General features: G+C 41.3%; 1 protein-coding gene across 1 annotated transcript in view; it reads right to left on the bottom strand.

The window, feature by feature from the left end:
* The window catches only part of LOC137342166 (rasGAP-activating-like protein 1), a 213856-nt gene that overhangs the window by 177261 nt on the left and 20125 nt on the right, over nt 1-16470 (bottom strand). The window contains exons 3-4 of the mRNA XM_068005891.1: nt 15902-16015; nt 1170-1231 (exon numbers count right to left, since the gene is read on the bottom strand). Of these exons, the coding sequence (XP_067861992.1) occupies nt 1170-1231; nt 15902-16015 (176 nt within the window). The remainder of the gene's footprint in view (nt 1-1169; nt 1232-15901; nt 16016-16470) is intronic.

Raw genomic sequence — 16470 nt, 5'->3', positions numbered from 1 at the left:
AAAGGACAAGTGAATAATTATCACTCAGATCCCCCCAGAACTGAGGATTTTCACTTTTTGTGCAAAATTGCTGTACTTGGGCAGCAAATCTTGTTCCATGCGTTGTGTAGAGAAATTCACGGTACTGGTTACAACATGACATGACAAATCATTTCCCCATAATAATGAATTATTCCATATTGATGGTTAGAAAATGAACAGTCTGCTCTCAGACAATAAGTTATTCCATATTCATTTAATTTTCTTTCAAGACTAACGCTTTGGTAGGAGCTTATAAAGTGGGATGTCTTCAATGTCTGTCGAGCTCCTTTTCTCTGCTTCCATCTCTCATACATTTCATCTCCTTCGTATACTGCATGTGGTCTGTTTCTTTGATTAAATACACATGAAATCTGGAAATCACATTTATCTCCATTTTTTTTCAACTTTCTGCATCTCCTTGATTTGATTCCATCCCATCTATCTCTGCCTCTCTCACATAAATCTTCAGTCTAGGGCCAGGAAGGAGAGAAAGTAGCAGACTCTCAGATGCAGAACCAAGCCACCTTTAAAATGCTACCTTAATCATCTGCACTTTCTTTATAGGAAAAGTAACAATAATTAACAGGAACAATAAAAGCCAAAAGCAAAGACGTGAGAGCAGTGAATTCTCTCCTGTGTTGTTTGTTAGTTCTTAGCTGTTAAATTAATTGCCAGAAGTGCAAGCTCGGGCTTCCCACGCATTCTGCCTGCACTGCTGGAGTGACAGTCGCATTCTAATTAAGATTTTAAAAACATTTCCCCCCATTTGCTGATGGGAATTGGCAATATAATTATGGACAAATGACAAGAATCAAATGGGAAAAAAAGGAAACGCATAATCTATAGGCTTTGGTTAGGGCTGAAGTAAAAAATATATATTAATTGCCTATATTCCTTTTTCAAAATAAATCCAAAGGAATACAAAATTGGTTACATGCGTTTCAATTACATCCTTTCAGACATGGTAAATATCCTGCACAGTTTTTAGTTTTTTCCTCTTGGATTCTAAATCTATGGATTTATGAAAATTCTGAACATATTTTCCTGCAAGATAATTTATTTTTGTTGGTTACTACTTTTTCTGAACAGTAAAATGGAAGGAAAATCAGCCTGGTCCCTCTAACTCAAATCTTCAGAAGGTTTCTTACCTCGTAAATGAGCTGCAATGTATTCCTTATCAAGAGAGATCTTCCCAATGACATCGTCATGCCTGAAAATTTAAAATGGAAAAATATTTCAATAGAAATATATAAAACGTATATCCCATTTCCATTTATGAGCTCCAGGTAGCTAAGGCCTCCCACCAGAAGAATGAAGTTGGAAAATTAGCCATAATTTTCCAAATTCTGAATATACAATTTAAATTCTATTGCATCTCAGCAAAGTAGCTGAAAACAGGTGTAACTCTCTGTAGGAGTGACATTACCCAAGAGTGGCATTATGATCTCAATTCTCTCAGAGCAATGAACTGTCCAGGGTCGGAGTTGGAGTTAGCCAGTGTTTCAGTTGGCAAATTTGATTCCAATAAGTAGTTATTTTAGTTTTTCATCATTCTAATACGCTATTTACACTTTCTGTATGGAAAATTATTCCTTTCTGGAAATGATATCCCAAACTGAATGTGATTTCTTTCAAAACATTTACTATGGGGGCCGCAAGTCAGTCCATTCATTGTGATGTATTAAATTACTTTCCCTCTGCATATGCTACGCTTGAATTGTCATCCAAAATCAGTAGGAAATTTGCATCAAGTGGCTATAGTGACCTGATGTAAATCTACACTTTGTAACTCAAACAAAACTGATCCAATAGTGGAATATTTATTCCACAATTTGGTTGGATGACCATCAAAACCAGTGTATAGGTCACACTAATGAGAAAGTGCCACATGCCTCTTATACTGAACATGTAAGAAGCAAGACATCACTTGTATCAGTGCATTAACTATACTCCCAAAATCACAGGTTATGCAAATCTGAATGAAGGTGCAACTAATCATAGAATCATAGAAAGGTTACAGCACAGAAGGGTCTATGCAACAGCAATCCAGCTAGTCCCACTCGCCTGCCCTATCCCCATAGCCCTGCAAATTTTTTCCCTTCAAATACTGATCCAGTTCCCTTTTGATGGCTGTGATTGAATCTGCCTCCAACACCCCCTCGGGCAGTGCATTCCAGATCCTAACCATTTGCTGTGTAAAAATGTTTTTCCTCGTGTCACCTTTGGTTCTTTTGCCAATCACCTTAAATCTATGTCTTCTAGTTCTTGACCCTTCCGCCAATGGGAAGAGTTTCTCTCTATCTACTCTGTCTAGACCCGTCATGATTTTGAATACCTCTGTCAAATCTCCTCGCAACCATCTCTGTTCCAAGAAGAACAACCCCAGCTTCTCCAGTCTATCCACATATCTAAAGTCCCTCATCCCTGGAATCATTCTAGTAAATTTTTTCTGCACCCTCTCAAAGGACTTCACATCTTTCCTAAAATGCAGTGCCCAGAACTGGACACAATACTCCAGCTGTGGCCAAACCAGTTTTTCATAAAGGTTCATCATGATTTCCTTGCTTTTGTACTCTATGCCTCTATTTATAAAGCCCAGAATCTCATACGCTTTTTTAACCACTTTCTCAACCTGCCCTGCCACCTTCAACGATTTGTGTACATTTACCCCCAGATCTCTCTGTTCCTGTACCCCTTTTAGAATTGTGTCCTTTAGTTTATATTGCATCTCCTCATTCTTCCTACTAAAATGTATCATGTCGCATGTTTCTGCTTTAAATTTCATCTGCCACGTGTCCGCCCCACCACCAGCCTGTCTATATCCTCTTGAAGTCTATCACTATCCTCCTCACTGTTTACTACACTTCCAAGTTTTGTGTCATCCGCAAATTTAGAAATTGTGCCCTGTACACCCAAGTCCAAGTCATTAATATATATCAAGAAAAGCAGTGGTCCTAGTACTGACCCCTGGGGAACATCATTATACACCTCCCTCCAGTCTGAAAAACAACCATTCACCACAACACTCTGTTTCCTGTTATTCTGTATCCATGCTGCTACTGCCCCTTTTATTCCATGGGCTTCAATCTTGATGACAAGCCTATTATGCGGCACTTTATCAAACGCCTTTGAAAGTCCATATACAACACATCAACCACATTGCCCTCATCGACCCTCTCTGTTACCTCATCAAAAAACTCAATCAAGTTAGTTAAACACGATTTGCCTTTAACAAATCCGTGCTGGATTTCCTGAATTAATCCACCTTTGTCCACGTGACTGTTAATTTTATCGTTTCTAAAAGTTTCCCCACCACTGAGGTTAAACTGACTGACCTATAGTTGCTGGGTTTATCTTTACACCCTTTTTTGAACAAGGATGTAACATTTGCAATTCTCCAGTCCTTTGGCACCACTCCCATATCTAAGGGTGTTTGGAAGATTATGGCCAGTATCTCCGCAATTTCCACCCTTACTTCCCTCAGCAACCTAGGGTGCATCCCACCTGGACCGGGTGACTTACCTACTTTAATTACAGCTAGCCTTTCGAGTACCTCCTCTTTATCAATTTTTAGCCCATCCAGTATCTCAACTACATCTTCCTTTACTCAGACTCTGGTAGCATCTTCTTCCTCGGTAAAGACAGATGCAAAGTACTATTTAGTACCTCGGCCGTGCCCTCTGCCTCCATGAGTAGATCTCTTTTTTGGTCCCTAATCGGCCCCACCCCTCCTCTTACTACCCATTTACTGTTTACATGCCTATAGAAGACTTTGTATAGTAACTTCTGCCCTGATTTTAACTGGGGGTCAGTTTTCAGCAGTTAAGTTTTAATGTCAGTTCAAAATTCACCCGCTGTAGCAAAAAAAGAGGCCTGAGGTATATTAACTCCTGCCCTCATTTAAATGCCGTCAGCCAACTTCCCACCCATTCCAGGCGGGAATTCGGTGGGACACGCTGCATATTCACGCAGCCCAGAGGCTGCCTGCCTTGCGCGAGATCGGATGCCAGGTTGTCCCACAGGCGACCCGTGATCAGGAAGGTGGGACAAGATTGCTGGAGGAAAGGCCTAAAATTTCCTTGTGGCATTCAGAGGAGCTCCTCCTGGCTGCCCAAAGCAACAAAAAAACAAATTTTCAACTTACCTTTTGGGGCCTCTTTTTGCCCCGATCTAATCCCGTGCTGGGTTGGCCTAGCAGGAAACTCACTGTCATTTCCCACTTCCCACCAGCGAGCTATAATGGATCCTTGAGGTTCTGAAGGAATCATATGACAGGATCTACAACTAGTCCCTTCAGGATACTCTTCAGACAAGGTACAGGAGATCATCTTTATTGAATTACTCAATTAGCAAGGTGCTATCCAGCCTAGTAGGATCAGCTGGAGCAGATAAATGTCCATTTTGAAGCAACATAGCACTTCAACCTGCAAACTCACACATGCCATACATTTCAAGTGTTTCCAAGACATGGTCCACATGGCTGCGTTCACAGGTAAAAATCAGGTCCCCTCCCTCAGCATCGCTCCTGCCCGAATCCTGCTACTATTGGAAGTGATCCCACGGGTGGAAATCCCTTTATCACAAGAACAGGAATCCCCACCCAGAGTATGCAGCAGCCAAAATCACTTCCAGTAACATTTGGGCTTGGGCAAGATCAGCATTGAAGTGAAGAGGGGAAGTTGAGAAAGTGAAGTTGAAGGGAAGAGGGTAGAAGCCAGGAATAGTGCTTTGGGAGAGCAGGATGACATGGCAGGTGCCAGGAACATTGTCTGAGTGTGAGGAAGGCAGGAGAGAGCCAACATCAACTGAGGGGTAGAGGAAGTAAAGAGTGCCTGCTTGAATGTGGGGGAGGGGTGAAGAAGAGTGCCTGCTTGAATATAGGGGGGAGGGGTGAAGAAGAGTACCTGCTTGAATGTAGGGGGGAGGGGTGAAGAAGAGTACCTGCTTGAATGTAGGGGGGAGGGGTGAAGAAGAGTACCTGCTTGAATGTAGGGGGGAGGGGTGAAGAAGAGTACCTGCTTGAATGTGGGGGAGGGGTGAAGAAGAGTGCCTGCTTGAATGTAGGGGGGAGGGGTGAAGAAGAGTGCCTGCTTGAATGTGGGGGAGGGGTGAAGAAGAGTGCCTGCTTGAATGTGGGGGAGGGGTGAAGAAGAGTGCCTGCTTGAATGTGGGGGAGGGGTGAAGAAGAGTGCCTGCTTGAATGTGGGGGAGGGGTGAAGAAGAGTGCCTGCTTGAATGTGGGGGAGGGGTGAAGAAAAGTGCCTGCTTGAATGTGGGGGAGGGGTGAAGAAGAGTACCTGCTTGAATGTAGGGGGGAGGGGTGAAGAAGAGTACCTGCTTGAATGTGGGGGAGGGGTGAAGAAGAGTGCCTGCTTGAATGTGGGGGAGGGGTGAAGAAGAGTGCCTGCTTGAATATAGGGGGGAGGGGTGAAGAAGAGTGCCTGCTTGAATGTAGGGGGGAGGGGTGAAGAAGAGTGCCTGCTTGAATATAGGGGGGAGGGGTGAAGAAGAGTACCTGCTTGAATATAGGGGGGAGGGGTGAAGAAGAGTACCTGCTTGAATATAGGGGGGAGGGGTGAAGAAGAGTGCCTGCTTGAATGTAGGGGGGAGGGGTGAAGAAGAGTGCCTGCTTGAATGTAGGGGGGAGGGGTGAAGAAGAGTGCCTGCTTGAATGTAGGGGGGAGGGGTGAAGAAGAGTGCCTGCTTGAATGTAGGGGGGAGGGGTGAAGAAGAGTGCCTGCTTGAATATAGGGGGGAGGGGTGAAGAAGAGTACCTGCTTGAATGTAGGGGGGAGGGGTGAAGAAGAGTACCTGCTTGAACTGGGCTGGAAGGGAAGAAGAATGTCAAGTTGAATTAAGGGGAAGGAGAAGGAGAAGAGTGCTTTCATGAACTTTAGGGGGCTGAGTAAAAGAGTGCCAGCTTGAACTGAGGGAGAAAGAAGAGTGCTAGTATGAACTGGGGGAGCTGGAAAGAAAGAAAAAAAAGAGCTTGCATTTATATAGCGCCTTTCACGACAGGGCATCCCAAAGCATGTTACAGCCACTGAGATACTTTTAAAGTGTAGTCACTGTTAGAATGTAGGAAACGCAGCAGCCAATTTGCCTTTGCAATTATTGTTCTTTTTTTCTAGATTAGAAGTAGCGAAGAATAGGTCAAGACATTATCAATGTTTGCTTTGCGTTAAGACGAGTTGGCGTTATATGAAGCAACCAATTAATGTGGCCAAGAAAATAAGATGTCAGCATAGTTTACACCAAAGCAAAACCAGTGGTAGAAAATACAGCACAGTGTAAATGTTAGTTGTGCTGGTGCTAATTGCACTTGCATTTTATACTAAAGTGAAAGCTCCAGTTTTTATTTTAAACTCCAAATCTAACTTGCTGATTCTGCTGCTTTTTATTCGGATGGGATATATTGCAATTCCTTCATGCTATCCCTTTGTGCTTTATGCTCCACGCTCATGCTATTTTCTACATTCAAAGACCTAAAGTGAATTGGAGCCAATACTTACCACACATTTGAATTTCTCCCCAACCATCTCCTTTGGGACCATAACACACTATGCCTGCTACAGATGGGTAAGTTACTATTTTGTATCTTAGCATCATAGAATCATACCACACAGGAGGAGGCCATTCAGCCCATTGTGCCTGTGCCGGCTTTTTGAAAGAGCTATCCAATTAGTCCCACTCCCCTGCTCTTTCCCCTTAGCCCTGCAATTGTTTCCCTTTATGGCTATAAACATTTTACAGGCACTATATGCAGTTAGTGACTGGTCCAACTTAAAAGGAAAATAGTCATCAAGAAAATCAGGTTGCAAAGACCAGCAGCCAGGAAGAGCTGATCGTTTAATTTCTAATAATGAAAAACCTGTCAGCTCTGAAGTTTCATGATCTTCATAGGCAACTGATCATGAATTGCAAGTTGGTGCTAGGACAGGCCTTACTGTATACTATACTTACAATTAAATGTTTTAACTCCATACTAACATATCACTCAAGTGATTGAAAACTATGCAATTAGTTTATAAATAATTATCACGCAGAGATAGCTTGCTGAACAGGCGTTACACCAGTCACATGTAAACAATACTTTGTGTGTCTATGGAGACAATTAACATAATCTTAATTTTAGTTATTTCTTAATTCATCTCTCGTGATCCATCATTCAATGATCCAACATAATGGGGCAGAACTCGCTCCCGAAATAACGGAGGAGCTGAACAGCGCTCTCCATTTTTAATGGCGAATCGAAGGAACAAGTTTCCGCGTTTGTACATGGCACTAAAACGCGGAAACCGTGAACTTGCTCCTATCGGTTCGCCGGCGATTTGACAGCTGCGAATTAAAGGGCCATCGCACGCTGCAATCATTGAAATCACTGAAAAATCACAAACTTGCTCATCTGCCCAGCTGGAAAGTAACTAATATCGCCACAAAACAGGTATGCTTAAAAATACCAGGTCTAAACTAAGTTTTAAAAGTGCGGTTAGTCTTAATGACTGCCAAACAATTAAAAATTACATTTTAAAAATGTGGTTTCTTATATTACTCCTTAATTTAATAGTTTTTAGTCATTTAAAAAAAAAATTTAAACTTAAAAATTAATTTTTATACCTTTCCCTTCTGTCTCTTTAATTTAATTCAATTACTTCTTTGGCTTTTTATTTTAAAAAATTTAAATTTTTATTTACAATGACTTCCAGAATCCTAACTTTAAATGAATGAAGTCTGCTTGTGGGAGTGACTTCTCTTCCTGACAGATTTTGTGGGCGTGTCTTCTATTCTCACAGACTGTTCCATGCGCATCAACTTACGCTGCTGAGAGGCTGAGTTGATAGCACACAGTTTTTTAAAAGTTCAAAATCAAGCAAGTCGACACCACAGAGCCGCAGTAAGTACATTTGTTAATTTAATTCACAGGAGCTGCGGCGAGCGTTGCCATGCCGCTCTGCGCAAGTTCTGGCTCGATACGTATTTTCCACAGAAATTCAATCTGTTTTCCCAATAGTCTTTTTGTATCCCATATACTGCACGTAGCATGCATCATAGGACAGAGGACTGCAATTGGATTTCAGTCAACTCAAGGCGATACAACAAGTAGACATGACAATACACACTGGACATAAAAAAGAATTAACTCAGCTCTGGTATGTCATGGCTAATTTATGGCTCAGTGTTAACTCCTATATAAGCATGCTATAAATTACATCAATGGTACGTCCACCAGAGCAGAAGACCTGATGGCCAAGGGCTAAGCAGTATTGGTGACAGACGAACATTTTAAACCTGTATAGCAGGCACACAAATAGTCTGTGTCTTTTATGAATGGTGCAAAGTTCCTATATGAGCTTTTTATGCCAGATCTATTCAAATAATAAAACAAATCCTTTATATATTGGCAAATATTTCATACCAGTAAAAGAGGATTCAAAATCCATATATAAACATGATGCATTCATCATTGTTGATTTTAATTCTTAGGAAACTGTATCTGATGAAAGAAAATAGAGACACATATCGTTTAAGGCTAAACTTCATGCTATTTGTGTGACAACAAAAATTGTAATCTCCAGATCCATTCTACTTCCTCCACACATTTGCCACAGTTAAGCACACTTCTATTACAGTGTGGCTACATGCAAAGTGCAAAGACAAACTGTTAAACTATTTGTCCAGTAATTGTTTTTAAAATGGTCAAAAAAGGAAATTTTATGGTTTAGTCCCACATGATTAACTTTCATCTTTGATCATGTGACAAGCTCACAATACCTGTGTAAAGTCACTCGTCAGAGAGTGCAATTCATTGTATCCATATTCCTTAGGTGATTATATATGTGGACCCTCCCCATGCATCAAAGCACAGGGAACCAAACCATCCACTTGTATCCATAAAATAAATTATCTTAAAGAATTTGAAATCTAGCGCAGAAGATGGGCTATAAGGGGCGGTGACATATGTTCTGGGGTGGTCAGTTTTTCAGACAGCCACATACACGATTTAAAAATTGCTTCACACCCAATACGTATTATGTAATAGTCCTTCCCTAATGGTCTCAGGGGAATGTATGCTGCATTTATGTGAGGCCATTTTGTTGCAGCAACTATGTGAATTTCAGCAAAAGCATACAGATAAAAGCTGTACAAAATTTGATTTGTCAGTGTTGCATGCTGCTTCATAGCACTGCTTTTGAAGTACACTATGTCAACATAAGTCTGTAATAAGTTTCAGTCTTTGGAGCTGACGACTCACACTGACGCTATTTTTGTCAGTGTGCGTTATATTACATGTGTGATGGAATCAGAGTGCATGGTGTTGCTGTCAATGAAGGCAGGAGATCAGAGCCACAAGTAGTCCAATATCAGAGCCACAGAATACACAATATCAAAGCCCGAAGGGCTACATGAGCAGGGGATTAGAGAAGGAGACGTCAGCTATAGAAAGCACAATAACCATTTGAGGTCACAAAAAATGTGATGTCCAAAGCACAGGTAGAAAACACAATGGGGGTAATTTTGACTTTGTGCGATAGTGTACAACAGGTGATGACAAATCGGCAGCCCGTTTTTCATCTCCCCTGATTTTCATTTCCATTGACTTCAAAGTTCGATATAATTTTAATGTTACCTCCCTGCTTTTGTATTCTATTCCTCTAGAAATGTAACCCAATACTTTGTTTGCACCATCTATGGTCTTTTCAGCTCGTGGTGCAACTTCTAGTGATTTATGTATGTGTTCCCAGATCTCTTTGCTCCTCTACCCTATTTAGTTTCTTACCTAGGAAAAGTGGTCTCCTTATTTCTCCTTCCAAAATTAACCACTTTTCACACTTCGCTATAATGAATTTCATTTGCCATTCATCTGCTCACTCTGCAAGATTGTTCTTAGCTTTCTGTATTTTGGTACAGTCTTCCACATTATCAGCTATACCCCCCAATTTGGTATCATCTGCAAATTTCGACACTGTATCTCCAATTTCTGAGTCCAAATAATTTATTTTCATGTGAGCAACAGCGGTCTCAGCATGGACCCCTCCGGGACACCACTTCCCACTTTCTGCCGGTCCGAGAAACTGCCCTTAACTCCTACCCTCTGTTTTTGGCTCTGTAGCCATTTTTATACTCAAACTGTTTTTAGAGCACTATGTGGACTAAAATTAACATCCGACTGCTTTAAAACCAGTATCAGTGCTGTTCAATTAGAATTATAACGGGGCAGAAATTGCTCGGAGCAACGAACCAACAGTGCTCGCCATTCCATAGATTAATACTAACCCAGAAACTTACTTTACTTCAGGCACTTCCTCGAATAGGAAATGAAGAAGAGCCCAGCGTCAGTTCAAGTGAAGCAAGGACCCCTGGGAGAAGCGAGAGGGGTGCGCACTCTCCCCTCGACCTATCAGACTGTAGCTTTGTTAACAAGCTGCGAAACTGTCTCTGCAGGCTTCCAAAGTGAAAACCCAGGAAGTGAAAGGTACAACTTTAAAATCATTGTGAAAACAATTATGGACAACGAAAAAAAGGAGTAAGAAATAATTGAAGGGAAAAGTCAAAAAAAAATTCATTTTTTAATTTTTAAAAGAAAATTTTTTTAATGACCAAAAACTATTAAAATGAGTGATGAGACTCCACATTTTTAAAAATTAATTTTTAGCTGTTTGGCAGTCATTAAGACTTACCACGGTATTAAAACTTAGTTTAGACCTGGTACTTTTAAGTGTACCTGCTTTGTGGCAATATTAGTTACTTTCCAGCTGGGCAGATGAGCAAGTTGGCGCTTTTTCAATGATTTCACTGATTGTAGCTGGCGATATCCCTTTAATTCAAAGCTGTCATATCACCAGCAAACCAGTAGGAGCAAATTCTGGATTTCCACGTTTCACTGCATGTGTGCGAACGCCGGAATTTGCACTTCCATTTCGCCACTAACAACGGTAAGCGCTGTTGAGCTCTCTGTTATTTTGCAAGCAATTTCCACCCCAATGTAATACCAGTTCATTTGAATCAAATGCTCACTGTTGTCTCTGGTGGTGCTCCAATATCGGCCTCCCATGTTCCAACTGTTCACACTCCAAATGGATACTTCTCCAACTACTTTGATATACATTGAACCATCTTCCAATTCTAAACTGTTTAGTTTCTCCAGGCTACAACAGTGCTACTGAAATCATGCAGAATAATGTAGGCTTAAATTGGACATTCTGATGTGCATTTAATCACCTAGTCTGCTCAGTAGTGTACTCCACCCATCCTCTCCATTCATCTATATCTTTTATTACGAACCATGTCTGGCTATCTGGAAACATGCAATAAAATATTGTTACCAGTTGACTAACACTAGCATTTGTATGCTTGCTTCTTCCATCCAGGAAAGAATGACAAAGGGAAAACTAGTCTATCCAAGGTATAAAATTATTAACAAAGGCCATAAACATCAAGCGATTTCAATTACTGCCAAAACCTGAAGGCTTTTTCTCCATCCATGGGATACAATTACTGCCAAGCTCTGAAATTATTCTCACCATTCTGGATATGCAATTACTGCAGCTCCCTCTATCTAGGGCAGATGATAACAGTGCCAACTGGCACCACATTACTCGTCAGGTGTGAATATGAAGCTGATGAAAATAGCAACACTCCCATCACTCCATATCTTCTTTTGTCAATGCTCTGCCTATTCTCTCAGTCTGCTCTGCAATAGGCATTACACACAAGTCACAATGACTATAGAGAAGTATGAATGCTTTCTGATCATGGTCTTTACTTGCCAAGGGCTCAGGTCACACATGGGTCTTTGTTTAGGATGTCAGCCTTTTCTCAGTGGTAGCACTGAGCCAGCAGGATGTCAGCTGCCCAAGCCCCACTCCAGAGCCCCGAGCGCATAATCTTCACCCAGTTCTGAGGGAGTGCTATACTGTCGGAGATGCCATCTTTCGGATGAATTGTTAAACCTCTTGGGCAGACATAAAAGATACCATGGCACCATTCAAGGAAGAGCAGGGGAATTCTCCCAGTGTCCTGGCCAATATTTATCCCTCAACCAACATCATTGAAAATAGTTTAATTGGTCATTAATCACATTGCTGGTTGTGGGACCTTGCTGTGCCCAAATTGGCTGCTGCACAGCTGCCCGAAATCCAATGCATGCCCGATTCTCCAGCGAGTTGCCTGGGGTCGCCCAGCATACAGCAGCTCACCAGCCTCATTTAAATGAGGTCCGAGGCCCAATATTGGGTGTGCTTCGGGCCCACCCATTCCTGAGGAGGGATCATCCCCTGCGCCCAGTTTGAACCAGCAGGCCCATGTGTCCATATGAGTGATCTTCTATTTCATTAGAGCAAAAAAACAAAACTCCGAGTCAGTGATGATTTCTTTCTTTCAGGCAACGCTCTTTCAAACTGTTTGGAATAAGTATATTGACTATAAGCGCATGAGGGAGAAAGGAATAGAAGGGTATGCTGATAGGGTTAGATGAAGTACAAGTTTCACAACACCATATGATGAAAATGCAAGTTGTTTATCCAACATATACAATTATGTATTAATTTGACTTGGCAACTGATACCACATCATAGATATTTACAGCGCACAAATTTCTATTATGACTTAACAAATTTAAAATTAAGATCATGAGCTCCAACCTTGACGTAGGCTGTAAACATGGGCATTGCTACCATGGTAACACAATGTTGGGCTTGGCAATGATACAAAGAAAGCCTTACCAACAGGTTTCCTATTGTCCCCTTTTTGGTACCATGGGGAGGAACTACTGGCAAGGATTGGGAATGGTAGTCTTTGGGCAGGGTCTGTAAAACACCCCCCCCCCCCCGCCCCTGTCCAGTTTCTCCATTCTGGTTTGCACATGGAAGATGATAATAGCAAGTTCAACTGAAATCAGGGCTTATCTCCACTATTAAACATGTCAAATTTCCTAGCAGAACAAGTTAATAGTAGGGTTGCAGCCAAAGATAGCAATTTCAAGAAAAGGTTACATATGTGCAGAAACAACACAACTGAATAAGCACAGCTTAAGACTCAACTTTAACAAAGGAAGTGGCTGACATCGGTGTCAATATTTAGAACTAACATTTATTAGAACAAATTAACTACACTCGGTGCTGATTTATATTGGATTTTAATGTGTACCCTTTGGACAGTCATCTTTTAATCTATTTACCTGAAACAATTTAACCATGATACTTAAGAATGTGTAAATGACCAAGTTCTGTTCTTTTGGAAATATAAATGTGTGCTTTATCTCTACTAATTCCTGGCAAAATTACACTTGTATAAGTAGTTATTTTATTCAAACATCTATGAAATAAATTTTATTCTGCACTTACCTGGAGCTTATAGAACTTCCATTTTTTTTGAAAAAAAGTCTCTTTGTTAATCAAATGAATCCCAAAACTAGATAGACACACACACACACACACACACACACTGCAATTCTTCTCCAAACGCAGACATTGCACCTTTCAAAATTTTATTTCAGTGACAGCTACTCCTAGATACATTACACAAGCGCATACTAAATGTACATGTAGACATACACTGAGGCATTTTCATCACGGTCTGTCTGAATCCAGGAATTTCTCATCATGATCCATTTCATGCAGAGTAGTAGCCTAGAAACTGCAGTCAGCAGTAAGCTTTATGCCAGTGACAATTGTGCAATAGCGGCCAGCACTTCCAAGAGTGCAGGATAGCACTCATTTGCCACCCATTTCCTGACACTCATAAAATTGCTGAATGGTGACTTCAAAATGTGAACACTAATACATTCAACTTATGCATTAGGTCAATTAAGCCAGCAGATTGGGCACTTAAGATGGGTAGCATCACACACCGCAGCACTATCAGATCATTGGTGCGATGCATTCATCTTACATGAAGCAGGAGCCCTCATTTAACAGTGAGTTGCTTCAAATTTTCTTTCCACGTTCCAGGTTTTTTCACTCTATGAGGATCGTATTCGGTGCCCCACTAGCACCGGACATTCCACCTCCTCTCATGCCTAGTGCATCAAGTACTTCTTAGGCAATCACAAATAATCCATAAATTGGGCATTTCTTCTCCCTCACTCATGAGAACATAAAAAAAAGGAACAGGGGTAGGCCATATGGTCCCTCGAGCCTGCTCTGCCATTCAATCAGATCATGGCTGATCTTTGTCCTCAACTCCACTTTCCTGTCCAATCCCCATGTCCCTTGATTCCCTTAGAGTTCAAAAATCTATCTATCTCAGCCTTGAATATATTCAATGACTCAGCATCCACAGTCCTCTGGGGTAGAGAATTCCAAAGATTCACAACCCTGTGTGTGAAGAAATTCCTCCTCATCTCAGTCTTAAATGGCCGACCCCTTATCCTGAGACTATGCCCCCTAGTTCTAGACTCACTACCCAGGGGAAGCAACCTCTCAGCGTCTACCCTGTCAAGCCCCCTCAGAATCTTATACGTTTCAATGAAATCACCTCTCGTTCTTCTGAACTTCAGAGAATATAAGCCCATTCTACTCAATCTCTCCTCATATGACAACACTCTCATCCCAGGAATTAATCCAGTGAACTTTCATTGCATCACCTCGAAGGCAGGTATATCCCTCCTTACATAAGGAGACCAAAACTGTACACAGTACTCCAAGTGTGGTCTCAACAAAGCCCTGTACAATTGTACCAAGACTTCCATACTCTTGTACTCCAACCCCCTTGCATTAAAGGCCAACATGCCATTTGTCTTCCTAATTGCTTGCTGTACCTGCTTGTTAACTTTCTGTGGTTCTTGTACGAGGACAACCAGATCTCTCTGAACACCAACATTTAATAGTTTCTCACCATTTAAAAAATATTCTGCTTTTCTATTCTTCCTACCGAAGTGAATAACCTCACATTTCCCCACATTATATTCCATCTGCCACCTTCTTGCCCAATCACTTACCCTGTCTATATCCTTTTGCAGACTCTTTGTGTCCTCCTCACAGCTTACTTTCCCACCCACCTTTGTATCGTCAGCAAACTTGGATACATTACACTCGGTCCCTTCATCTAAGTCATTAATATAGATTGTAAATAGCTGAGGCCCAAGCACCGATCCTTGCGGCACCCCACTAGTTACAGCCTGCCAACCTGAAAATGACCCGTTTGTCCCTACTTTCTGTTCTCTGTCTGTTAACCAATCCTCTATCCATGCTAATGTATTACCACCAACCCCATGAACCCTTATCTTGCGTAGCAACCTTTTATGTGGCACCTTATTGAATGCCTTTTGGAAATCCAAATATACTACATCCACTGGTTCCCCTTTATCTACCCTGCTAGTTACATCCTGAAAGAACTCTAATAAATTTGTTAAACATGATTTCCCTTTCATAAAACCATGTTGACTCTGCCTAATTATATTATGGTTTTCTATGTGCCCTGTTACCACTTCCTTAATAATGGATTCCAGCATTTTCCCGATAACTGATGTCAGGCTAACTGGCTTGTAGTTCCCTGTTTTCTCTCTCCCTCCTTTCTTGAATAGCAGTGGCTCTTGTAACACCTGGTCTGTAAAACTGGCTCTCCCTACTCCGTAATGCCCAATTCTGCGGTAATTCTGCTGAGTGAGAATTTGGCTTTTGTTTCCCAGTGCCACTTCAGGAGATATTTATTGGCCACATTTTAGCCCACAGATTGAGGACATCAAATTTGTGAGTAAACTTGCAGGAGTATATTCTCTCCAAAACTTTTAGTAACCTACAGTTCAACCCCAAATAACACAAAAAGCAATTTCTAGGCAGAAACAGTTGTAACTTTTGTTGTAACCTCTTAAAAACTGTTTTAATGAAAGGTTTCTCAAATAGTCTAAATACCAATATTTATAAAACATTAGCTCACTTACCCAATGGTGTCTTCATCCATAACATAAAATGAGAGATTGTGGAAGCCCATGGGTAGATGGAGAGTATATTCTTCCCCCCAGAATGGATTTAGGTTCTTCCATACTGTAGCAGTTCTAAACATGAAAACATTGCATCATCAATCATCAAAGCAATGAATTACAATCTAAAACAATTTATCCTAGCCTTTTGTATCAGCTTGGCTCCATTGGTAGCACTCTTATCTCTGAGTCAGGAGACTGTGAGCTTAATTCCAGATCCAGGATACAAACACGTCACCTAGGCTGGCACTTCAGTGCACTACTGAGGGAGTGCAACACATTGGAGGTGCCATCCTTTGGATGAGTCATTAAACCAAAGCTTTATCTGTCTGTTCTGCTGGACATTAAGGGCCCCGTGGCACTACTTGAAGGTGAACAGGCAATTCTTTTGGTGTTCTTACCAACATTCCTCCCTCAACCAACTCCAAAAATAGATTAACTAGACTTTCACCTCATTGCTGCTTGTAGAATTTTTATGTGAACAAAATGGCTGTTGCTTTAGCCTACATAATCAGTCACTGCACTCAATT

This window comes from Heptranchias perlo, chromosome 25 (assembly GCF_035084215.1).
Source record: "Heptranchias perlo isolate sHepPer1 chromosome 25, sHepPer1.hap1, whole genome shotgun sequence".
Lineage (NCBI taxonomy): Eukaryota > Metazoa > Chordata > Chondrichthyes > Hexanchiformes > Hexanchidae > Heptranchias > Heptranchias perlo.
The sequence above is the reverse complement of the archived record's forward strand: the minus strand, read 5'-3'. Positions and strand labels throughout refer to the sequence as shown.